Source organism: Selaginella moellendorffii, unplaced genomic scaffold, assembly GCF_000143415.4.
Source record: "Selaginella moellendorffii unplaced genomic scaffold, v1.0 SELMOscaffold_89, whole genome shotgun sequence".
Classification (NCBI taxonomy): Eukaryota; Viridiplantae; Streptophyta; class Lycopodiopsida; order Selaginellales; family Selaginellaceae; genus Selaginella; species Selaginella moellendorffii.
This window is the reverse complement of record NW_003314350.1, coordinates 503174-527203: the sequence shown is the minus strand read 5'-3', so window position 1 is coordinate 527203 and position 24030 is coordinate 503174. Positions and strand designations below refer to the sequence as shown.

Sequence of the window (24030 nt, the reverse complement as noted above, 5' to 3'; positions counted from 1 at the left end):
GCCAAGCACCATTGTCTCCATTTTCATTAAAGTGGAATAAACAAAATTTGTGATAAATAAATGTACTATATTATTACTAGCATAATAAGATTTTAATTTTAATTTGGACCACTATTAACTAAGATTTTTAGGCTTTAAAAACAAACTTTATTACCTATGTATACAGTTTGACAGGTCGGCAGTCATAGCGTGACCCGAGGGGGGCGACAAATGAACCCACCAAGCCACTGCTCCCACAAGACTTTAACAGCTCGAAGCAAGCGTCAGGATTTTGGATCTCCCCAAAAGCTTCAATCAAATCCATATCTAGAAGAAAATTCTAAAAGGTGGCAGTGAAGGTGGCTTGATGTCGTGAGTGGCATTTTTTTCCTTGGCAGTGTGTAAAGAAAAATGCAGAATGCGAGAACTTCATAGAAATTTCAAATGGCTGCTTGCTTGCTTGGTATTTCAGATGAATCCATCGCCCAGATTGTATGAATTTTGTTTGTGGAGTTGATTGGTGTGGTCAACAGCATGATGCAATGCGCTATTCGCGACCTCATCTCTTTCCAGTATGCCGAATACCTTTGGAAGCCTTGAAAGCAAGCTACTGCCGAAGGCCTCAGTAGCGAACAGCACACTAGATGAGTCCTGCCGATTTATTAAGAAACAACGTTTATTTTAGAAAATATTCCACAAGAAGATATGTCCACGTTATTTAACAGTATCAGTTCAGATTTCAGCATAAACAGACGCTGAATGTCTTGGAACTGCCAGGAGTTTTAGAGGAGACTTGAGCACCAGCGTCGTCTCGAAGCAATCCTCAAGAGTTTGGATCTCTCCGGGAGGGAAGCTCCAATAAAATCCATGGACAAAGTTAGCCAAGAGCAGCTCAAGCGCTTTCAATGCGAGTGGCATCCCAGGACACATCCTCCGCCCCGATCCAAATGGTATGAGATCGAAGTACTGGCCCTTGAAATCCACTGATCTCCCAAGGAATCTCTCGGGCATGAACTCTGTGGGGCGTTCCCAGATACTTGGATCGCGTCCAATGGCGAAAGCATTGACAAAGAGTGTTGAGCCTTTGGGAACGTAGTAGCCACCAATCGTGCAAGCGACGTCCGAGCTGCGAGGGATGAGGAGCGGACCTGGAGGACAAAGCCTCAAGGTTTCCTTGATGATTGCTTGAAAGTACTCGAGCTTTGAGAAATCAGACTCTTGAACCAGGCGATTCGGACCCACGACAAGGTTGAGCTCGAGTTGAGCTTTCTCCAAAACATGAGGATTATGAAGAAGTTGTGCCATCACCCATTCAGCAGCCACGGCCGTTGAATCAGATGCTAGCAACAACTCCTGTCAACCACGATGGTATAAGGACTGAGTTTATATGCAGAGTGAACTTACTGTTATAAACGCTTTTACAGTGTCTTCTGCATTGAAACTCTCGAGCAGTGCGTCCATGAAGTCTTTGGGACGATCAGTTGGCTCTTTGTGTTCTTCGATGACCTTCTTCATGAACTTGTCTTGCTTCTCGTGCAATCTCTTGAACTGAGGGATGGTCGGATCGACCCATTCGAAAAAGCGCCTGAGGTGCGATGGAACAAATTCGGTGATGTGGAACTTGATTGTCAGGCTGAAGATTTCGTTAATAACATGTTTAAGCTCCATGTGTTGATCATGATCATCAGTGGTGTCCCCAAAGTATCTCTTGCTCATCAGAATCATTGTGAAGGCGTTGAATGTGAAAGTTGAGAAGAGATATCTCATGTCGACAGCCACATTTTCCTCGTAAGACTGTTGTAAGATACGAAACGCTCTCGAGAGTTCTTGGAGCCTCACCCACAAGGAGGAGTCCAGTTTCTGGGGAGCAATAAGTTCAGTCACACACATCTTACGCAGCCTCCTTGAGTGCTCGCTGTAGTGTATCCCAATGTTTTGGAAATTATACCCAATAATCTCGGAGACCAAGAGATATGGCCTCGAAGCAAATGCCAAGCCATTGTTCGTGAGAGCTTCTTTCGCCATCTCTGGGCTGGAGACAATGATGCTTGGGACCATCCCAAGCTTCAAGAACATAATTGGCCCATACTTTTTGGAGAGTGCTTGCAAAGCTCGATGTGGCTGCTTCCTAATGAGATGAAGGTGGCCGATCAATGGAAGTGCCCATCCTGGAGATGGGGGCAAATTCTTCTTTTATCCCACAAAGTGACCAGAATGCTAAGAGCTCCAGTGAGCACTAGTAAGAGAAAAGGAAGCGGGAAACTAGAGAGTGCTAACTCCATCAATTAGAAATCTAGAAGCTTTGAATTGGGTGACTTCACCGTGTTGTTTGGATCAAGAACTCGCGTTATACTTATATATCGAAGTTCTTGCATGCTTGAATTGACCATATTATTTTCATCACAAGACTTTGAAGTGTCCACAAATTTCCACTCATAATTAAATTTTTACAAGTCATATAGTCAAAGTCACCATATTAAAGGGTGGCACCAGAATTCTTAGAAGTGACTTCACGGCCGTCCTTGTTTAGTCAGCAAAACTGTTGAGACCGCTGTTTAGTCTACGCATCAAGCACAATGAATCTACGCGCTGACGGTGGCGATCGCGGCAGTGGTCCTGCACATCAGACATGGAGCCACAGGGTTTGGCGCAGCTCTTGCCAGAAATGGTGGAAACGTTGCTTCAGTTGTACACAACCCGGTTTAATCCCTCAAAAGAAGAAGGAAAAGAAAGAAGAAACCAGGTTACTCACCTCCATTTTCCCGAATTGTGGAATACACAGTCAAGAGGATCACTACTTCCTGAATTTTTGTTAATATTATCAGTCTGTGATGGCTTAACATGAAGATGGCTCAAACCAAATGGAAAAGAATGATGAGGAGATGCCATTCAATCACTATAACCTTTGTGTCCCATCAGCTTAATTCACAATGTTTATATCTGTTTATTAAAAATAAAAAATCTCAAGCTATGATATGTGCATTTTTGTTCTAGATGTGTTGTCTTTTATCAACATTTTCAGTGCAAGCTTCAATATCACCCTTTATGGATACCAGCCGCTTAAAAACTCTTCCTCACGGCCACCCTGAATTCACAGAAGCTTCAAAATGGCAATGGCGTCTTGCCGCTTCCTCGAGTTCCAGCGAGGCCTGACCAGAAGCTAGATTTTTTCTGGTCATCGCCCCCTTAGTACCTCAGCGTTGATAATATCAGTGTGCCTCCGCTGCTCCCTCGATTACGTGTAACATCGGCTACTCCTTTGAGGTACCATGGTTTTCCACCACGGTTTCACTCCACACGTCCAAAATGAGAGTACATCGTCTGCAACGAAAACAGAAACCGGTATGTTAATCAAGAACTTCAACACACGAAGTAAAATTCGAGAGCAAAATACCTTTGAGAAAAGTTTCAGAGTTCGTCATTTGGCTCTTGCTTTCTCTCCTTTGCCAGCTTCCGTTTTTCAATGACAACTTCCAGCGGAGGATCTCCAGGGCGCCGAAAAGCTTGCTGCCCAATTTTCACTTCATAAGCTTCTGGCTGCCTTAGGAAAAAGTCCTTGAGCTGAAAGAAAGAAGAGATCAACAAAAGATATCAATACTGGAAAAATCCATACCTCCGTGGTTTCCTTTCCGCTATCTAGTGTAAACATGAGGGTGTTTAAATCCACGGCAGTCACTCTGGCACCAATGCCTCCAGTGCGAAGAAGCCGCGACCATTTCTTCGCAAGCTCTGGCAGCTCCTCCTAATCAGCATTCACAAAATCTCGACTTAAATCCCGACTAAACTAACAAGAACAAGCAAGGAAATTCGATCCTTACCTTTGATCGTGGAACATCCAAGCGGAGCTTGACGAATCCCATTGCGGGACCAATGTGGCGCTTCATCATCTCCGCCTGGATCTGGTCGGGCGTCATACCTGTGAAGTCCGGCGGAGGATCAAAAACGGGCTTGGAGACGGCCTTCTTCCCCCACATTTTCCACTCCTCATCCTCCTCATCGTCAACGACATCATCCAGATGATCGGGAATCCGGACCTTCTTAGCCACAGCAGCGATCACAAGCAGCTGGATCATCGCTACGAGCAATCGCCGCGCCATAGCCACCAACCCTAGCTTGAGCTGGAAGCATGAGTGACGTCAGCAAACCAGCCACGTCATCAAAATTTAAAAATAAAAATCTCTAGCTTGGTACTGTCGGGGGTTCGATTCCTGCCAGGGACGCGTTAAAGAAGACCAAGAAGTGGAGAGAACAAGAATCATTCTTTAAGTGTGAAGCATGTCTTCTCACTCCCGCCCACACGACATCGTCGAGGCGCTAGGGTTTGGCGATCTCCAGGTAGGCGCCCCAGATCCATCCGCGGGAATGCAGGATGGCTAGCTCGAGAATGCGATGAATTTCAGCGTCGAGATCTGGAAGAGGAGCTTCCAGCGCTTCGGCTTGGGCGATCCGAGCAAGAGTCCAGCGGCAGCGAAAGAATCGGAGGAGTCCGATGAGGAGGAAGATGGATTTCGGAAGCTCCAGGAGAAGCACGCGGCCCTGGAGCAGAGAGTGCGCGCCTTGGAGACGCGCCTCACCTACAAAGAAGCCCAGGTCTTGAGCTTTGAGGAGAAGTTGGGCGCGTCACAGGGAAGAATCGATGACAACCAGAAAGAAGTGGCCGCGCTAGCAAGAGAGAGCGAGGGGAAAGATCGGGTGATTCTGGAGCTCAAGAAAGAATGGGAGGAGAAGAAATCCGAGTGGAGCAGAAAAGAGGAGGCTTTCGTGAATGAGATCCAGGGGCTGGCCTCGGAACTTGAGGACAAATGCGTGGAGTGGAACAGCGCTTGTGTGGAGGCCAGGATCGAGAAAGACAGGTCGCGCGCGATGGAAAGCTCGCTGCGAGAAAAGATCGAGGAGCTGCGGTGTAGCAGAGAAGCTCGCGAAGCATCCCAAATGGCCTATGACGCTCAGCTCCAGTCCTTGAGGCAAGCAATGGATCGAGCTACGAGTGAGCTCCAAGAAAAACTGGTGGAAAATGTGTCCTTGAGGAAAGTTCTCCTCGCAAAGGACGCCGAGCTTTCCAGTTTGAAGGAGGAGGCCGGGGATTTACGTGAGAAAACGTCGAAGCTTGTGGAGGAGACCCGGGAGGCTCAAGAAGAACGCCATCGCTTGAAGGGCATGCTGGCGGCGACGAGCCTTGCGTACAACAAGGAAGTGGTTTCGGATTTAAGGACGAGTATTGATCCTGGCAACGAGGTGGCTGAGAGGCTGGATGGAGCAAATGCGAAGATGAAGGAGCTCGAGTCCATGCTGGGTGAGCTCATCACTTTCGCTCGAGAGAAGGACGAGAAGCTGGATGCTTCCGAATGGACCGTGCAGCAGCTGGGATTGTTCGAGCTGTCCAAGATTAAGGCCAGCCTAGCTCAAGCCGAGAAGGATCACGTCCAGCTCAAACAGGAGATTTGCGAGCTAGAGAAGAAGCTTCAGTTCAAGGAGGACGAGCTGGCGGACATGGAGAAATACTCGAGACTGCTGCGAAAGCAGTTGAGAAAGGTCGAAGGCGAGGCCGAGACGATGAAGGAAAACTTGCAGCTAGCTCAAGCCAAGTACGATGGCTTGAAGGCGGATCACGACGCAACATTGTCACGAATCGCCGGTTTCGACGAGCTCAAGAACAACCACGTCGTGATCTCTCGTCACGACGACAAGCTCAAACAGATCCATCTGGAGCTCCAGAGAACGAAGATGAACACCAAAGATCTTATGGAGAAGATGCTCTCGCTCCAGAGCAGCCTTGTTCGTGGTCACGACGACAAGAAACTTTTCTGTTCGTCTCCAGGGAAGAATTCCAATTCTCTCGAGCTTCCAGTTCTCAGGTACGCTTTGTTCTTTACTTTGATTCAAAGATCGTTGAGATTGTAAGTTTTTCTCCCAGGAAAAACTCGATGATCGACGACCAAGGCAAGAGCTGCAATAAGAGAGGCCGGAATTTCGATATAAAAGCCGAGAAGGAAATTGATCTTGCTAGCAGGGATACTGCCGTGATCACTGAAGAACCAGTTCGCGTGATACCAAAGAGGCAGCGACAGTAAAAAAGGGTTTTTGTTTAATCTCTTAAACTAAAATGTTTTATTACACCTAAGTTAATACAAAGCTTTTCTTTTAACCTTAACCTCGGGATAGAGCATTTTCGAAATGGCTGCTAAAGCGGGAAGATCTCGTCGCTAGGGCTTGGCGAGAGGAAGCGGTGGCGCGTGGATGCGGCGCCGACGCCTAGAGGTACGATGGATTCGCGCATTGCTTAGATCTGGAGCTCAGCTCGGCGCTTGAAATCTTTTGGTCGCAGGTGTAGCTGACAGATTTGGGGGCAATGGATCTTCTGCTCGAGAGCAAGGACGGGGAGATCGCGGCTCTCAACGATCAGGTACTCCGCCTCGGGCAGAAGAATAGGGTTTTAGAATCGGCCTTGGGTGGGCTCGAGGAGAGGATCCGGGGGCTGGAATCGGGGTTGGGTCGCAAAGAAGTGGAAATCTTAGGCTTGGAGGGGAGATTGGGCGAGAAGGAGGACGAGACAACGGCATTGGCTGCAAAGAACAAGTCCCTTCGCGAGCAGATTGATGGGCTATGTGACGCTGTGAAGGACCTCGAGAGGCAGCGAAGCTTGTCGGTAGAGAAGGAAGAGGCTTCGCTCAAAGAGATCCAGAGGCTATCTTTCGCGCTAGAGGAGAAGTGTGGTGCTTTGGGTGATGCTGTTGCCGATGCTGCGAAGCACAGGGAGCTGTGTCGGGCATTGGAGCAGACCCTCGAGCAGAGAACTCGAGCAAAGGATGTGGAGCTCGAGGCACTGAAGAAGGACGTCCAGAGCAAAGATACGCAGCTCGTTTCTTTCAACGAAGATGTTGTCGAGCTTCGCGAAAAAGCTCGTGGCATGCAGTCGACGATCGAGAGACTCGAAGAGACAGTAGCTGGTCAGAGCAAACGCCTGTCCGTGAAAGAAGCCGAAGTAACGAGCTTGGAAGCAAATGTGAGCGTTTTGCATGGGAAGCTCGGTGAGAAGGAGGAAGAGCTGCAGTCGCTACTGAAAACCAGGAAGACTTTGGTCGAGCAGAATGAGCTGCTGAAACAGACCGTGCAGAAGTTTGAGCAAAGGAAAGCTGAATGGATCAAACAGGAGGAAAGCTTTACTCGACAGGTTCAGGAGCTCGCTATTTCTCTCGAAGAAAAATGCGCCGCTTTGAAATCTGCCACCAAGGAAGCAAGGGATGCAAAGGAACGATGTAAGGAGCTGGCAACCTGTTTGACAGAAAAGGTTGAGGAGCTCAAGTGCTACCGGAAGAAGTGTGAGGATCTTCAAACTTCTCTCGAGTTTTGTGAAGGAGAGTTGAAAGCACTACAGGATGAGAATGAGCGACAACAGAAGGCTTTGCAGCTCTCAGCGGTCGAGTCGCGCTTAGAAACATTAGCCAGTCGGTTGAAGATGAAGACCGAAGAACTGGAGGCTTTGACGAATGAAGCGAACATCAAAGACGAGAAGCTCGGGGCCATGTCCGAAGAGGTCGAACAATTACGACGAGAAAACAAAAAGCTCAACACAACAGCACAGCGCCTACAGAAGACACTGGACTCTCGCTTGGCTGAATCTGCAGCACAGTTGCTGGATCTTTCAGAGAAACTTACGCAATCGCAGAACAGCCTGTCTAAAAAGGATGAAGAACTTACAGTTCTACTCGAGGACAACGAGAACTTGCAGCAGGAGGCTCAAAGGTTCAGGCAATCGCTGGTTGAGTTTGAGATCCGAAAATCCGACTGGGAGAAGAAAGAACGCGCTCTTACGGACGACGTCTTTGCACTGTCCTCTTCTCTTGAAGATCGAAATGCTGCTTTGGAATCTGTTGCTATGGAGGTAGACAGGCTGAAAGCAAGATGCCAAGACTTGGAGTCATCTCTGCAGGAAGAGGTTGGAAAGTTGCAGCGTTGCATGCATGAACGGAATGCATTGGAATCAGCATTAAGCTCAAGCCAGCAGGAGCAGGAGGAATTACGGACAGCAGCAGCTTCGGAAGCTCAGCTTCTCCGGGAGAAGCTTTCGATATCCGATTCTCAACTGACAGACGCTTGGAGCCGTTTGAACATGAGAGCTCAAGAGATGGAGCTCATGTCCAAGGTTCTTGAGGAGAAAGAGTCTCAGCTCTGCTGCATCAGTGACGAACTTCGCGAGCTCCGTGACCTTAAGGTGACACTGGACTCGGCAGCCGAAACTTCAAGAACGAGCATTGAGGCTTTAGAAGCTTCCCTGAAGGCGCGACAAGCGGAATGGTCAGCTCTGGACGAAAAGCTTGCGACGGTCGAAACCAAATTGGCTGAGACGGAGGAAGCTTTGGAAGTCGCTTGCAGGGAGAAAAGAGAATCAGAGGAACGAATCACTGGGCTTAAGCAGGCTATGATTGAACTGGAGGACAGGAAGAATTGCTGGCGAATAAGGGAGGAGGATCTTATCAGCGAGCTCGGGAAACTTTCATCGTCATTCGAAGACAAGTGTGCTACCTTAAGTCGTATGGAGCTGGAAGCGAAGGTTCAGAGAGAGGCGGCCGAAGCCATGCAGACCTCTCTTCAGATAATGGAGAGCTCTTTCATGAAGACGGTTGCGGAGTTGGATAGCTGCAAGGCTCAGCACGATCTTCTTGGCGTGACTTTGGCTTCCCGGGAAGAGGACTTGGTCTCTGTACGGGCCGAAAGCGCTCAGCAGGTGGAAGCCTTGAAAGAGAGGCTATCTACGACTGAGTTTCAGCTGAAGGAAGGTGTTGACCAGCTCCATGCGAAGTCTGCAGACATGGACCTTGTGGTCAAGGAACTTGGCAACCGGGAGACCCAGCTAGCTTGTGCGAAAGAAGAGATCCAGCATCTTACTGAGAAGAACAGCCACCTGGACTTTACGGTCCAAAGCTTGCAAGTGAAGGTCTCGAAGGTTGCCGAGGAGTTGAAGAGGAGCGAAGCAAGAGGACAACAGCTTCTCAGCGACTTGACCAGCGCAGAGTCCAAGCTTGCATCGAGCAAGGAGATGGTTTCCGGCCTGCAGCTCAAAGTTGATCTTGGGAACCAGATCAGTGCAAAGATGGAAGGAGCGAATGCCAAGATCAAGGAACTGGAGTCCATGCTGGCGCAGCTCATGGCATTTGCTCAAGACAAAGATGAGAGGCTGGACGCATCGGAGTGGGCAGTACAGCAGCTGGGACTTATCGAAGTGTCCAAAGCCAAGGCCAACCTCGAAAGAGCCGAACGGGAACGAGTGCAACTCAAAAACAGGTGTGCGGAGCTGGAAAACGAGGTGAAAGTGAAAGAGGAGGAGCTTTTGGACTTGGAGTCGTGCTTAAGTCAGCTAAAAGTCGAGCACGACAAGGACGCGGGCAGCATCGAGGACTACCGGGTAGAAAAACGCAGGCTCGAGAAGGAGATCGAGAGACTCGAGTGGGACTTGTCGATCTCTCACGAGGATGCGTCCATCACCAGCAGCAAGCTGAAAGAGATCCAGTGCGAGCTTCAGAGGGCGCAGCTCAACGGCAAATGCCTGGTCCAGCAGATGCTCATGCTCCACGAAAATCTTCTCCAGGAGGGAAAAGCGCTGCTGGAGATTGGCAAGGACGACGCCTCGCCGGTCAGCTCCGTGCGTTCTTCGAGGTACTTAGTCGATCAAACCACTAGCTTTCTTTCCTGCAAAGATTTACATTTCTTTCATCTTCCTCGCAGGAGAAGCTCACTATCAGCGAGCAAAGTGTGTGATGAAAGTCCGAGGTACGTAGCTTCTTTGGTTTAGAGCTTTCTAAAGTTTTTCTTTATAACTTAGACGCGAGAGCATCGATTTCGATGGCAAAGAAAATGTTCCAAGCATTGCTTTGAGCGCTGCGATCAAGAACTTCGATGCCACTGCCAAGAATTTTGAGGCTGCTTCTCCCAATCCGGTGGAGAGAGCTCCATTCCAAGTTCTCCATCTCGGCGACGTGTAAAAAATAAGACAGAGAAAAGACCAATGTAAAACTATAAAGTACTCTGTTTAGAATGGAAGAACTAGGGTTCTTGGGAGAGCGAGGAAAAAGATCGTGGAATGCTGGCGCCACGCTCTTCCCATTCTCCGGATTCTGCGACGCGCTTGATAACGAGGTGAGTGATCCTCCGGCTGGGAGCTAGAAATCATCGCAGCTAGATCGAGGACAGGGGAATGTGTGAAAATATTTCTTGATCGATCGATTTCGCGCTGGTTCTATCTGGCTGGGAGCTAGGAATCATCGTCGAGATCGCGGGAAATGTGAAAATATTTCTCGCGGTGTAATCGATCGAGCGATTGATCTTGCGCTCGCAATGACTAGCGATCTGGCGCGTTTCATCGCGATTCTAACCCTGGGATTCGTGATATGCGCTGCAGGGAGCGAGATTGTGGACGAGAATGCCGACCCGATCAAGAGCTTCGAGGTGGAGGAGGAGACGTGGGCGCTACTGGCGCTCAAATCCGCCTGGAACGACATGGCCGAGCATTTGATGAGCTGGGATCCATCCAAGGGGACGCCCTGCGGCGCGCAGGGCTGGGTGGGGATCAAATGCCGCCGGGACAACTCCACTGGCCTCGTCCAAGTCGTGTCGATCGTCCTGCCAAAGGCTTCTCTCGATGGTGGCTTCCTGGTGGGTGATATTGGCTCTCTGTCCAAGCTTGAGAAGCTAGCTCTTCCCGGGAACAGGCTTTCGGGGAGAATCCCGGTGGAGCTCAGCATTCTCCAAAACTTGGTATCTCTAGATCTCTCGAGCAACCTCTTATGGGGGACGATTCCAGTGGAGCTTGGATCTCTTCAAAAGCTCAAGGTATGGTTTTCATTCAAGAAGAATAAAAAAGTTCTCTCTATTCTTTGGAGTTTGTTCTGACTTTGCCATCTTCTAGGCACTCTCACTTGCAAACAACAGCCTCACTGGTGTTATTCCTCCAGAGATTGGGAACTTGACACAGCTTACAGTGCTCTATCTCCAGCAAAACCAGCTTGTTGGAAAGATTCCAGCCGAGCTCTGCGACTTAACGGCCCTGGAGGCACTCTACCTCCACAGCAACTATCTCACTGGACCGATTCCACCGGAGCTAGGCAGGCTCAAGAAGCTGGCAGTTCTTCTACTCTTCTCCAACGAGCTCACAGGTAGCATCCCTGAAACGCTCGCCAACCTGACCAACTTGGAAGCTCTGGTGCTGTCGGAGAACAGTCTCTCGGGTTCCATCCCTCCTGCGATTGGATCGTTTCCGGTGCTACGCGTGCTCTACCTCGACTCTAACAATTTGTCGGGATTGATACCACCCGAGATTGGCCTCCTGCCTTGTCTTCAAAAGTATTGCTCCTCGAATCCGACCAACGCGTACTTCAACGGGCCTCCGGCTATCAGGCTCTTCTCCAACAATCTCCAGGGTCCGATCCCTCCAGAGATTGGAAACTTACAGAGCTTGGAGATTCTGGAACTTAGCTCCAACCAGCTCTCGGGCGGCATTCCTCCAGAGCTCGGGAACATGACGTCGTTGGTTCATCTCGACTTGCAGTTCAACAATCTGTCCGGCCCGATCCCTCCAGATATTTCTCTTCTCTCTCGCTTGGAGGTACTGTCACTGGGATACAATCGGCTTTCTGGAGCAATTCCATACGAGGTTGGCCTCCTCTTTTCCCTACGGCTCATGTACCTTCCTAACAACAGCTTGAGTGGACACATTCCAGCGGACCTCGAGCACCTCAAAATGCTCACTCAGGTGGACCTCGATTTCAACGAGTTGACGGGCTCCATTCCAAAGCAGCTCGGCTTCCTCCCAAACTTGCAGGCACTCTTTCTTCAGCAAAACAAGCTTCAAGGAAGTATTCCACCGGAGCTTGGACAGCTCCGGTCGCTGCGGTTTTTAAACCTGGGAAACAACAACCTCACAGGTACAATTCCTCGAGAACTGAGCTCTCTAACCGGGCTGTCGCAGCTTCTCCTCAACAACAATTCTTTAAGCGGTGCAATCCCACCAGAACTCGGTCTGCTGCAGTTTCCTCTCTACTCCAGCCTTCCAGAGCACGTCCACTTTGTTTCGGACCAGTCGGCCATGGACTTGAGCGGAAATTATCTTTCTGGTCCTGTTCCACCCGAGCTTGGGAACTGCTCGCTCTTGACGGTGCTCAACCTTGCGGATAATCTCCTGACGGGCACTGTTCCAGAGGAGCTCGGTAGCCTTTCGTTCCTGGCTTCTCTGGTTTTGGAAAACAACCAACTTGAAGGCAAAGTACCGTCGAGTTTGGGGAACTGCTCGGGCTTAATTGCTATTCGGCTGGGACACAACAGGTTGACAGGCACCATACCAGAAAGTTTCGGCCTGTTGACGCACCTTCAAACGTTCGACATGAGCTTCAACGGGTTGACAGGCAAGATTCCACCGCAAATCGGGCTCTGCAAGAGCCTTCTATCCCTGGCTCTCAACGATAACGCTCTCAAAGGCTCGATTCCGACGGAGTTGACAACACTTCCTATTCTCCAATTCGCAAGCATGGCACACAACAAGCTGACGGGAGTTATACCTCCAACTTTGGACTCGCTAGCTCAACTACAGGTGCTGAACTTGGAAGGAAACATGCTTTCCGGTAGCATTCCTGCCAAAGTCGGTGCGATACGTGACCTTCGCGAGCTTGTCCTGAGCTCCAACCGACTGTCCAACAACATACCTTCGAGTCTTGGCTCTCTATTGTTCTTAACGGTGCTGCTGCTGGACAAGAACAACTTCACTGGTACAATTCCGCCAACTCTTTGCAACTGCTCTAGTTTGATGCGCCTCAACCTCTCGAGCAACGGGCTTGTTGGGGAGATACCGAGACTCGGAAGTTTCTTGAGGTTCCAGGCGGATTCTTTTGCTAGAAACACCGGGCTCTGCGGTCCTCCGCTCCCTTTCCCGAGGTGTTCGGCAGCAGATCCAACAGGGGAGGCTGGTAACACGCTTGCAGACTTTCACAACTGGAAGAAATGGCTTACAGTGCTTGGGCCGGCTGTGGCAGTGTTGGCGGTGCTGGTCTTCGTTGTTTTGCTGGCCAAGTGGTTCCATTTGCGTCCAGTTCAAGTCACGTATGATCCGTCAGAAAATGTTCCCGGCAAGATGGTGGTGTTCGTCAACAACTTTGTTTGCGACTACGACGACATCGTCGCTGCAACAGGCGGTTTTGACGATTCCCACTTACTGGGAAAGGGCGGCTTTGGAGCCGTCTACGATGCAGTTTTACCCGATGGCTCGCACCTGGCAGTGAAGCGGCTGCGAAACGAGAACGTTGCGAATGATCCATCTTTTGAAGCGGAGATAAGCACTCTTGGTCTCATCAAGCACAGGAACCTGGTGTCGCTCAAGGGGTTCTACTGCAGCGCTCAGGAAAAACTCCTGTTTTACGACTACATGCCATGTGGAAGTTTGCACGACGTGCTCCACGGTGGTGGTGTCGCCTCTGCCTCTCCATCAACGTTGCTAAGCTGGATGGCTCGTCTTAGAATTGCCGTGGGGACTGCTCGAGGCCTACTCTACTTGCACGAAGGCTGCTCGCCTAGAATCATCCACCGGGACGTGAAGTCGAGCAACATTTTACTAGACTCGGACATGGAGCCTCACATCGCCGACTTTGGACTGGCGAGGCTCGTTGAGAACAATGCCACTCATCTCACGACAGGCATAGCCGGAACTTTGGGATACATCGCCCCGGAGGTGGTTTCGACGTGCAGACTCTCGGAGAAAACAGACGTGTATAGCTTTGGCATCGTTCTCCTGGAGCTGCTCACGGGAAGAAAGCCACTCGTCTTGGGGAACCTGGGAGAGATTGTCAGCGTGACTACATGGGTGAAAGCTATGAACCAGCAAGGCAAAGGCATGGAAACATTCGACAGCGAGCTGGCGTCTTCGAGCCCCTCTTCGGGACCAGTTCTAGTGCAAATGATGCAGCTGGCGCTTCACTGCACATCCGATTGGCCTTCAAGACGTCCTTCCATGAGTAAAGTCGTGGCTTTTCTCGAGCTCCTGCAAGAAAGCTTGCTCAGAGAGGAGGAGGAGTCCAAGCAGCTTCTCCTCTTAACCGACAGGGCGGATCAACAGAGCGAGAAAATCAGCCTGCCGTCAGACGACATGATGGAGAGATAGATCGACCATTCAGGTAAGATATTTACTTTCTATTGCTTTGTTCAAGAGCTAGAGCACTGACAACATGTACAGGAACATGGAAAAAAAGAGAGAGAGAGAGACATCAAGAAGGAAGACCTCTCCTTAGTAGCATTTGAAGCCTGGAGCAACGCGAAACTTGCAGCTGGAAACGTAAGACTTCATCACCGAATTTGCTCGTCGTCCTTTGGTGGCAATCAGCATGCTGCAGAAGCAGTCGGGAGTCATCGTTTTGGCGGCGTTGCAACAGTTGACGTCGGGCTTCTCCATGACGGACCCAAACTTGACACAGGGGACACACTTCTCATAGATTTCAGCCTGGTTACAAGCCGATCGAGCACCGGCGAGCATCTGGAGAAGCAGCACTACGATCAGGAAGAAGCAGCCAGCAGGAATTCTAGCCATAGCTGAAGCTCTCGATTCCACAACTTCAAGGCAGAGAGAAGAAAGAGAAGTATCCAGTACGTTTAGAAGCGAGCAATTTATAGCGCGGCAACTCAACACGGTGAGGAGACAACGCTGCTTCGTGCAAAGGTTTTTTATGTGGAAGGTCGGCATACTTGTCTAGTCGAGCGCCAACACAAGTAAGTTTATCAAATACTTCTCATGTCTATCGCTTATGTGGTCCAGCTTACTTACAGCTCGCGCTCGGGTCGTAGTTTTTTACAGGCTCTCTCTCTCTCTCTCTCGTGCGTGCGCTTGGTCTGTCGGGAGACAAATGCATCGCAACTGGCTTCTACGAAGGTGGCGAGAATTACAACTTGAGGCAGAGTCGGTTCCTCCAGGAAAGTCGTTTCAAAGTTCTCGCTGAGGTTTATCTTCTTTCTGTTTTGTCTAGCGAAGCTTATGAATTAAAGTGAGAGAGATTGCTATCCTCCCACTCTCGAGCGTTTCTCTCCAGGTAAAGATCGAAACTATGGAAAGGAGATTTGATATTACGTTGACTTTTGGTTTGCTATAATATAAGCAGTTTAAAAAGCTTGATTCTTTTTTTCCAACGCATTCGCCACACACGCCCTTGACCTCGCAAGCGGTTTCTCCAGCCCAGCAGCCATCACAAATACAATGATCGTGGTGCTGAGGATCAATCTCAGGAGAGTCCATGTCTAGTTCACAGATTAAAAATATGGAGACAGGAAATATTATGATAGAGTAGATGTTCCATTCCTTACCTTGATCAGATGCGCTGCTGCTTACCAGCAAGCAAATGAGTAAAACACAAATTACAAGTGATACCTTGGCCATAGCTTTTATGTGAAAAGACTAAAGAGTTACATTTATATTTGGCCAGTGCGCCAGGGCTGAGTTCACAAAGCACATACGTTTTGTCCATTTCAAAACGCAAGGAGTTGTAGCCGGTTTTAAGTTTTAACATAATTACTGTTTATAAAGTTAAATCGTAACATTTTAGATTATTTGTATCAAAATCCGTATGTATAAATGTAAAATAAAATTATAAACATATAGTTACTAATTAAATCATATACATATTAAATAAACACCAGCGTGTTAAAGTCAAACCATTGAGTAGAGCAGGCCATTTCTTAAAATTTAATATGCCAAAACTGAGCATCTTTGGAAAACTCGACAACCACTTAGCAACTTTCGAAAGGTATCACAAATCAGTGTGCCCACAGATGCAACCCAGGAAATCACATACATGAATGAATTGGCACCACTTTCTCACAATTTGCTCAGAAGAAAAAGAAGAAGGATTCTAGTTTGTGTTCTAATGTTTTGCTTGCTAATTAGCAGCAATGGAACTGGAACTCAAGGTATGAAAAGATAAGATTCTAGATTTCTTATGTGGTGTTTCAGAATCCTCTAAAATTCATCCTCAACACAACTGCAATAACACCGATGACAAAAAATTCAATAAATACTGCATTTGTGATGGCTGCTCTGCAAATGATCCAGATTGCCTCAAAATTGGTAACTATGGGAACTCCCAAGATCCAATTGGGCTTGTAAATATCCTCTGGCCACTTTGATTCAGTAGGGTATTTGCTGTAACCGTGAGAACTATAATATGTATATTATATTATATGTATTATATATATATATGGCAAAATAGCTGAATTACGTGGCTTAAAGTTTGATGACCTGGCATTTTTGTAGAAGAGCCCTAGCATGGTTTTGGGGCTGCTCGTCTCTCCCGCCGCGTCTAGTGTCCACCCTGGAGCGGCGGTGGCGGCGGCGGCCACCGCGAGATCTCCTGGCAAAAAATTCGCGGTGTTTGTGGCCGGCTATGGCACGGATTACACAGAGCGCAAGCACGGCGGCTATGGGGCGCTGCTCGTCAAGCTCTTGAGCGATCCTGGTGAGACATGGGAAACTTTCCGCGTTGTGGATGGGATTTTCCCCAGCGAGGAACAATTGGCTGATTACAGTGGCGTTGTTGTGTCTGGGAGCGCGTACGATGCGCACGGGAACGAGGCATGGATCACGCAGCTCTGTGGAGTTCTTTGCGATCTACACGAAGAGAAAAAGAGAATTCTCGGCGTTTGCTTCGGCCACCAGGTAAAAGCATCTGCAAGTTTATGATCGATCGCGATCTTTGGTTGTTTCTTTCAAGGTTTTGAGCCGCGCGCTTGGAGGAGTGACTGGAAGAGCTCCCGTGGGATGGGAAGTTGGCTTGAAAGAAATGTACACTAACGACCACTTTCAGCTGAAGCGATATGGAAGGAACATCCCGAAGAGACTGCGAGTCCTGCAAAGCCATCGCGATCAAGTAAGTGTGATTCGTTATCATCTCTTGCCTAGATCGATCATCTTTTGGAATCCAAGGTTCTTGAGCTGCCGCCGGGAGGAACACTGCTTGGCTCGTCCCAGAACACGAGAGTGGAGATGTTTGCGGTGGAGGATCACATTCTTGGCATTCAAGGCCACCCGGAGTTCACCAAGGATGTGCTGCTCGACATAATCGAATCGCGTCGTGCCTCGCAGGCCCTCTCGGTAAGCTACTTTGCTTTACTCGGATTTGATGCTATTTGCCTCACAGATCACTGAAGCCAATGAAGCAAAGGCTTCGCTAGAAGCAGCTCAAGACGAGGATAGGCAGCAGCTTAGTGAGCTTTGCAAGAATTTCCTGAAGGATTAAGAGGTTAATTGGAAAACACATGTGTATAAGTCAAAGGTGGTAAAACCTGGTTAAGATGGGATATATTATATATACAAAGGTGGTAGGGATGAAAAGATGCAAAGTTCGTGGGTGGTGGTAGAAAACGTGGAATTGGACAGCCATCTGTGCCATGGGCTTGGCCGCCACGAAGAATGTCCACAACTCTTCTCGGACTTGCCGCTTGACGCGTTGATTTTTCACAATCTGAGCGGGAAGAGGCGTAATAACACAATGGTCCAAAGGCTTCTTGACGAACGCTTGGCATTCAAGGCGCTGGAATCTTTGGATGAGACGTGTGATGAGGAGACTTTCACGCGAGCGATTGCATTTTCTTTTGACTGGAAAGATCATTTTGTCTGTGATACGATTTTGGACACCATGGACACGATGAAAACCTTGGGCTATAAACGTGGGATTGGGGTGTTTGAGAAGGTGCTATCGTGGACAGAAGATCTTCCGCGAGATAATTGAGGAGCATCCAGACGTTGCTGAAAAGCCATATGTTTACGAGAAGGCACTGGAGATAAGTTCTTCTTGGGAGTATAAACGCTTCATTAGTTTGGAGGCGGCGTCAAGCTACAACCTGAATGTTTCTTCTTCAAAACGAGATATGGCAGTGATTTGGACAAGGCTCTCAGTTTGTCAATCGAGAAATGTGATGATCCAAAACAAGCTTATCAGGCTGCGTTGGATTGTGCCTTTGTAGTAAGTTACCCCAATAACATTGCCTCTGTCCTGAGAAAGGCTGTAAAGGCATGGATGAATCCAACTGTGCACCTTATCCGCTACCTTGGAGAAATATTGGGAGAGATGTTCTTGGCCTCGTCAAATTGGACGATGAAGAACTAGCAATAGTTAAAACGAATTTTAGTGACAGCGAGCCACAAGAAAATGTTAGAGACCTGTTTGAGCTAGCAACCAAAAGTGCATGCCAGCCATTCCTTAAAACTCCTCAAGCAGATGCTGATTCCTCACCGACGGACGAGCTCAGAGAAGGCATTGCTCTTGTTTGCCGCATTTTGCAATTTATTCGAGAAGGTCATTATTTGTTGGTCCTTAAAATTTTAGCCAAAAATAGAAATCATTAAATTGGAAAATAATATATTCTGTGAGGGCCAAGTGTACGGCTACGATGCCGTATACTAATATTAGCGTAGTGGATTTTGGTAGCCGTCGGATTGGTTTCAATCCGGATCACTCGCTCTTGTATATAAGCTAGGGTTTTTGGGCTAATTAATATGCACATTTCTGTATTCCCTTTCCATATTCCATGCACTCACATTGGTGGAGGTGAGGGGCACCTTTGATTGTCCCTGGGGAGTGCTTGGATTTGGGATTTCGGTTTAGATCTAGCTTTTGCATCGTCTAAATCTAGCTTTTTCCATTTCCTTTCTTTTGTTCTTTCCTTTTAGAATTTTGGTTTAAATTTAGCTTTTGCATTGTCTAGATCTACCATTTCTTTCCAGCTTTTTTGTCATTTCTCTTCTTTTGCTCTTTCTTTTTCGTTCATCTTCATGGCCGATCCGCAATCTCCTCCTTTGACTCTAGAGTAGCAGTTGGTTCAATTGCTTGATGCTATGCGCTTGCAATTGAACAACCAAACTCAGTTGATGGCGGCGTTCACGGCACGTGGTACAGCTCCTCCTGCTCTTGGTGCCAATCCTCGCGTTCGGCCGGAGTTCTTTCGCGGGAATCCTGGGGATGACGTGTACCATTAGTTCGATCACTTTACGGTGATTGCCACATATCATTCTTGGGATGATGCTCGATAGTTGCGTGAGTTTCCCACATGTCTCCAAGGGACGGCGTTGCAGTGGTACAATGGTTTGAGCACAGCCACTCGTGGGGATTGGAGTGTTCTCCTGGACGTCTTCAAACGCGCCTTCGGACATGCCGATGATTGTGATGATGCTTTCCAACAATTGCATCGTCTTCGCCAGATGCAGTTTGGCGTTCGTTTCCGAAGTCTTTTGCTTCGTGCGGAGCCAAATATGTCGGAGCGGATCAAGCTAGGAATGTTGTGGCCAGCACTTCGTCAAGATCTTGTCAAACTTGTGCATGCACTTGCTCCTGCCACCCTTGACGATGCTCGTCGCTTGGCACAACGTTATGAGACGTCGCCTCTTCCACTTCTCGCTGCACGTCCTTCCGCTCCACTTCCTATGGGTGATGGTCCTGTTCCAATGGAGGTTGATGCTGCTGCTGCTCGAGTCCAAGGACAAGCGCGAGGACGTGGTCGTGGCCGTGATGTTCGCTGCTGGGCGTGTGATGAAGTTGGTCATACTTATCAGCGTTGCCGTCATTTTCCAGATTGGCGACCTCCATTTCCTGGGTGGAGACCTTGGCGTCAGCAACGTCCCCTGGGTGCTGCTGCAGTGGAAGGTCTGGACACCAAGATGCATCCGGGAAACGAGGAGTCGCGCGAGTAATGGAGGGACCTTGTGCGAATAAATCAGTGACCCCTCCATCTTTCTTTCGGGAGTATCATCAAGGGGTTCACTCGGCACCAGTTCATCCAGTGTTTACTTTCCAAGCTCGTTTTTATAACAAGAGGTCTCCTATTATTCTCTCCGTGTTGGTTGATAATCTTCTATTGCTCGACCTGTTGCCACACGTTATCATCTACACTTGCGTCGTGCGGCAGAACTAGTTTTCATTCTTTATGGCAACGGCCGTACACATGCATGTGCACGGGATGAGGTGGACCTGGTTGTGCGTGTGGGTGATCTCGAGCTTGAGTTGCAGTCGTTGCGGGTGGTGCCGAGTCAAGCTTTTGACCTCATTCTTGGTATGGATTGGTTGCAGCGCAATCATGCCAAGTGTGATTTTGAGGCTTCTCCCCCTTGTCTCATACTTCCTTATGTTTCATCCATTCCTCTCACTTCCATACCCCTTCGTCCCTCTACTTCTACCTCTGCTTCCATTACTTTTGTTCCCCCACTTTTTCCTTCTGTGTTTCCATTTTGTTCTGCTTTTCCCTTTTCCGATCCCTCCGACGATCTTTGTGTTGCAGCAGTTGACCGGCTCATGAAGGAGTATTCTGATCTCTTTGAATTTGACCTATCATCTGGGGCCAAGATTGCCACACGTCATCCGATTCCAACCGGGGATGCTCGTCCAATCAAGGTTCCTATTCGTCGTCGGCCACCTAAGGAGATCAAAATTTTACAAGCAGACGTCAAGGAAATGCTGGAAAAGGGTGTTATTCGGAAGTCGCGGAGTCCTTGGGCATGTGAAACTCATCTTGTGACGAAGCCTGATGGGAGTATTCGTTTCTGCATCGACTATCGTCCGTTAAACGAAGTGACGATCCCAGATGTGTATCCTCTTCCTCACATTGCTGATCTCTTGGATCGTCTGGGGTGAAGTCGTTGGTTCACCAAGCTAAATCTTGCTTCTGGGTATTGGCAAGTACTGATGGCCGAAGAAGATATTCCTAAGACTGCATTTCGTACACCATTTGGTTTGTACGAGTTCTTGGTGATGCCGTTTGGTTTGAACAATGCTCCAGCAACTTTCCAACGGATGATGGACGAGGTTCTTTGCGATATGCCGGAGGTGACTGCTGACTTCATTGATGATGTCTTGATCCACTCATAGGGGACGTGGGAGGGGCACGTTCGTGATGTTTGTAAAGTGTTGGATCGGCTACGTGATGTTGGTTTAAAGCTGAAGCAGTCAAAGTGTGTGTTTGGGTCTAAGGACACAACTTATCTTGGGTACTGTATTTCTCGTGAGGGTTTGCAAGTTGATCCTGACAAACTTGTGGCTGTTCTAAAGTTCCCTACTCCGAAGTGTGTGAATGATGTGCAATGCTTTTTGGGTAAGGTGCAGTATCTCGGTCGTTTTGTGGATCATCTTTCCGATCGCACTACACCATTGCGAGCGTTGCTGAAGTCATCAACGTCATCTTTCATCTGGTCTCCAGATTGTGAGCGGGCGTTCGTGGATCTCAAAGAGCTATTGATGACTCCTCCGGTTTTGGCATATCCTGACTACACTCAACCTTTTATTTTGCGTGTAGATGCTTCTGACATTGGTCTTGGAGGTGTGTTGATGCAAGAGAGCTCGAGTGTGCCTGGTCAGGGCCATCCCATTGCATACATAAGCCGTACATTACAACCAGCGGAGCTAAACTACTCCACGACGGAGAAGGAGTGTTTAGCAGCAGTCTGGGGTTTCGAGAAACTTCATGCATATCTACATGGTTCTCAGACGTTACTTGAAGGTGACCATGCTGCTGTTACTTCATTATTGAAGCGGAAGGACCTGGTTGGTCGTACGGCTCGATGAGCTTTGAAGCTTCAGATATATGATTCCGATGTTGTTCATCGCCCAGGGAGTTCTATGGCTGATGCTGATGCCCTTTTTCGAGCTCCTCTTCTTTCTCCACTCACTTCTCATGTTTCTGACGAACCTGTTGTTCCAGCGTCTGTGGATTTTCTAGATGAGGATTCTGTGCTGCCAGCGGTTGCTGTCCTTGACGTTTAGTGTCCACAGGGCGTAGAGCAAGATTTACCTTCTCTTGATAAGGTTCGCGAGGCTCAAAAGATTGAGCCATGGATTCGAAGGCTTCGAGATGGGTTTGAGAATCCTGCATCACTTACTGATGACTTGCCTTTCCGGCATTTACATTCTCAATATCGCCTTGAAGATGGCCTTCTTTATTTTGTGGGGACGGATCCTAATGATCATTTACGGTTGGTGGTGCCTTCGGTGTTTATTCCGCGGTTTCTCCATGCCTACCATGATTCTCCTGTTCTAGGTGGGCATATGGGACACTGTCGTGTCACTGAGAAGCTGCGTAGGTCTTTCTATTGGCCGGAGATGCGACGTGATATTATCCGGTATGTGCGTAGTTGCGTTTGGTGCCAAGCTCGTAATACTCCCCCTTGTGCTGCGAAAGGACGGTTGGAGTCAATTGTAGTTTCCCATCCGTTTGAGTTGGTGGCGTTTGATCTTATGGGACCTTTTCCACGATCGACTGCTGGCAATGAGTATGTTATTATTGCTTCTGACTACTTGACTCGTTGGGTGGAAGTTGGTGCTCTGGTTAGTGCCTCTGCAACTACTGTTGGATACTTCCTCCTCAATCAAGTGGTGTTCCAGCATTCTTGTCCAGAGCGGATTCTTTCGGATAATGGTCCTGCATTTATGGCTGAGGTATTTCATGTTTTGACATCTCGGTTGGGGATACGCCACACTTTTACGAGTGCTTATCATCCACAATCAGACGGTCTAGTGGAACGGCTCGTTCGAACATTCAAAGGGATGATTGCGAAGTATGTGAACTTTCAGCATTCGGACTGGGATGGTTATTTGCCATTTCTTCGGTATGCATATGTCACAGGGGTGCAGAGTTCTGTTGGTGCTTCACCATATAAACTTCTATATGGTCATGATCCAATATTACCAACAGAGTTGGGTTTACCTTCGCAATTGCCATGAGCTCCTGATGCTAGGTCATGGGATCAATATTTGACCAGCATTCTTCCACTTGTCTGAGCAGAGTCTGCCGAACACTTAGGCCGCGTACAAGTGGGACAACAACGGCGCTACAACTCCCATCATCGTCCACCTACGGAGTACAAAGTGGATGATTTGGTGTTAGTCCGTTTTCCCCATCTTACGGTACGTGGTTTATCTAAGGGGCTCCTTGCGCAGTGGAAAGGACCGTATCGGGTGTTGCGGCAAGTTGGACTGCAAGTTTATGAGGTTCGGCATGACGTCCAGCAGGCCGATCCTCCGGAGATTGTGCATGTGCAGCGATTAAAACACTTCATACAAAGGGATCAGGAGCAGTTAATACCGTCTACAGATCCGCCGATGCCTCCTCCTGACATTCCTCCAGATCCCGGCCCATCTACAAGAGAACCCTGATGGCCTTCCATTATTCCGAGAGGAGGGGATGATGTGAGGGCCAAGTGTACGGTTATGATGCCGTATACTAATATTAGCATAGTGGATTTTGGTAGCCGTCGGATTGGTTTCAATCCGGACCACTCGCTCCTGTATATAAGCTAAGGTTTTTGGGCTAATTGATATGCACATTTCTATATTCCCTTTCCATATTCCATGCACTCACAATTCTATATTAAAATTAAACCTGATCCATTTTCTCCAGCTAGCAGCAATTGGTTGATTACAGTGGCTTTGTTGTGTCAGAGAACCAGCGAGGCATGGATCAAGCTATTTGCAATTTAAAATAAACGTTTTCTTCAGCCACCTGGTCCAGGTAAAATCTTTGCAACTTTTAGATTGATCGAAAGAAATGTACCCTACTTTCAGCTGAAATGAAACAAAAGGACTGCTAGTCATGCAAATTGTGCGATCAAGTTAAGTATGCTTCATCATACCATCTCTTGATCATCTTTCTAAATGAGAGCAGTGCGCAAAGAGGAACACTACTTGGCTTGTCCCAGAATATGAGAGTGGAGATGTTTGCAGTGGAGGATCCGGATCACATTCTTGGCGTTCAGTCTCACGAATGACATTGCTGTGCATCACTGTGATGCTTCTGCCGCAGAGATCACTGAAGTCAATGAAGCAAAAGCTTCGCTAGAAGAGCAACTTCCAGAATTTCCTGAAGGAAACACTATAAATTATGGAAACACATGTATGTATAAATATTGAAAACAGAGGGTGCAAAGTCCCGAGGAGATGGTGAAGGGGCTTCTTTTGTTGGTGGTAGAAAGACGTGCAATTGGACAGCCATATGTGCCTCAGGCTTGCCAGCCTTCACACAAAACTCTTGTGATGATTCCAAGGGTGT

At 48.4% G+C, this 24030-nt stretch overlaps 5 protein-coding genes across 5 annotated transcripts; 3 read left to right on the top strand and 2 right to left on the bottom strand.

The window, feature by feature from the left end:
- Positions 1-711: 711 nt before the first annotated feature.
- On the bottom strand, positions 712-2737 carry LOC9638322 (cytochrome P450 71A1). The gene is made up of 3 exons (XM_024662354.1): positions 2732-2737; positions 1384-2169; positions 712-1332 (listed from the first exon to the last, which is right to left on the bottom strand). Exons 1-3 carry the CDS (start codon positions 2735-2737, stop codon positions 712-714), a joined length of 1413 nt encoding a protein of 470 aa, XP_024518122.1.
- A 166-nt stretch (positions 2738-2903) lies between these two features.
- On the bottom strand, positions 2904-4109 carry LOC9638864. The gene is made up of 4 exons (XM_002988478.2): positions 3798-4109; positions 3593-3721; positions 3374-3540; positions 2904-3300 (listed from the first exon to the last, which is right to left on the bottom strand). Exons 1-3 carry the CDS (start codon positions 4074-4076, stop codon positions 3388-3390), a joined length of 561 nt encoding a protein of 186 aa, XP_002988524.1. The 5' UTR covers positions 4077-4109; the 3' UTR covers positions 2904-3300; positions 3374-3387.
- Positions 4110-4253: 144 nt separating this feature from the next.
- On the top strand, positions 4254-10035 carry LOC112341744 (putative uncharacterized protein MYH16). The gene is made up of 5 exons (XM_024662353.1): positions 4254-5834; positions 5894-6047; positions 6311-9633; positions 9703-9747; positions 9800-10035. Exons 1-5 carry the CDS (start codon positions 4369-4371, stop codon positions 9957-9959), a joined length of 5148 nt encoding a protein of 1715 aa, XP_024518121.1. The 5' UTR covers positions 4254-4368; the 3' UTR covers positions 9960-10035.
- Positions 10036-10457: 422 nt separating this feature from the next.
- On the top strand, positions 10458-14207 carry LOC9638863 (leucine-rich repeat receptor-like kinase protein THICK TASSEL DWARF1). Its single transcript, XM_024662326.1, has 3 exons — positions 10458-10806; positions 10883-14132; positions 14192-14207. Exons 1-2 carry the CDS (start codon positions 10474-10476, stop codon positions 14117-14119), a joined length of 3570 nt encoding a protein of 1189 aa, XP_024518094.1. The 5' UTR covers positions 10458-10473; the 3' UTR covers positions 14120-14132; positions 14192-14207.
- A 2051-nt stretch (positions 14208-16258) lies between these two features.
- Positions 16259-17332, top strand: LOC9638862 (gamma-glutamyl peptidase 5). Its single transcript, XM_002988566.2, has 4 exons — positions 16259-16657; positions 16713-16868; positions 16925-17092; positions 17139-17332. Exons 1-4 carry the CDS (start codon positions 16268-16270, stop codon positions 17235-17237), a joined length of 813 nt encoding a protein of 270 aa, XP_002988612.1. The 5' UTR covers positions 16259-16267; the 3' UTR covers positions 17238-17332.
- The last annotated feature ends 6698 nt before the right edge of the window (positions 17333-24030 follow it).

Bases quoted from the DNA above. Each gene is read 5' to 3' on its own strand.
- LOC9638863 (XM_024662326.1), top strand. From the start codon at position 10,474: ATGGCCGAGCATTTGATGAGCTGGGATCCATCCAAGGGGACGCCCTGC. The intron at 10,807-10,882 runs GTATGGTTTTCA...GCCATCTTCTAG, and splicing joins GATCTCTTCAAAAGCTCAAG to GCACTCTCACTTGCAAACAA.
- LOC9638322 (XM_024662354.1), bottom strand. The intron at 1,333-1,383 runs GTAAGTTCACTC...CGTGGTTGACAG, and splicing joins CTGTAAAAGCGTTTATAACA to GAGTTGTTGCTAGCATCTGA.
- LOC9638862 (XM_002988566.2), top strand. From the start codon at position 16,268: ATGGTTTTGGGGCTGCTCGTCTCTCCCGCCGCGTCTAGTGTCCACCCT. The intron at 16,658-16,712 runs GTAAAAGCATCT...GTTTCTTTCAAG, and splicing joins GCGTTTGCTTCGGCCACCAG to GTTTTGAGCCGCGCGCTTGG. The intron at 17,093-17,138 runs GTAAGCTACTTT...TTTGCCTCACAG, and splicing joins GTGCCTCGCAGGCCCTCTCG to ATCACTGAAGCCAATGAAGC.
- LOC9638864 (XM_002988478.2), bottom strand. From the start codon at position 4,076: ATGGCGCGGCGATTGCTCGTAGCGATGATCCAGCTGCTTGTGATCGCT. The intron at 3,722-3,797 runs GTAAGGATCGAA...AATGCTGATTAG, and splicing joins TGGATGTTCCACGATCAAAG to GAGGAGCTGCCAGAGCTTGC. The intron at 3,541-3,592 runs GTATGGATTTTT...TCTTTCTTTCAG, and splicing joins GCGGAAAGGAAACCACGGAG to CTCAAGGACTTTTTCCTAAG.
- LOC112341744 (XM_024662353.1), top strand. From the start codon at position 4,369: ATGAATTTCAGCGTCGAGATCTGGAAGAGGAGCTTCCAGCGCTTCGGC. The intron at 6,048-6,310 runs TAAAAAAGGGTT...TCGCAGGTGTAG, and splicing joins TACCAAAGAGGCAGCGACAG to CTGACAGATTTGGGGGCAAT. The intron at 9,634-9,702 runs GTACTTAGTCGA...TCTTCCTCGCAG, and splicing joins AGCTCCGTGCGTTCTTCGAG to GAGAAGCTCACTATCAGCGA.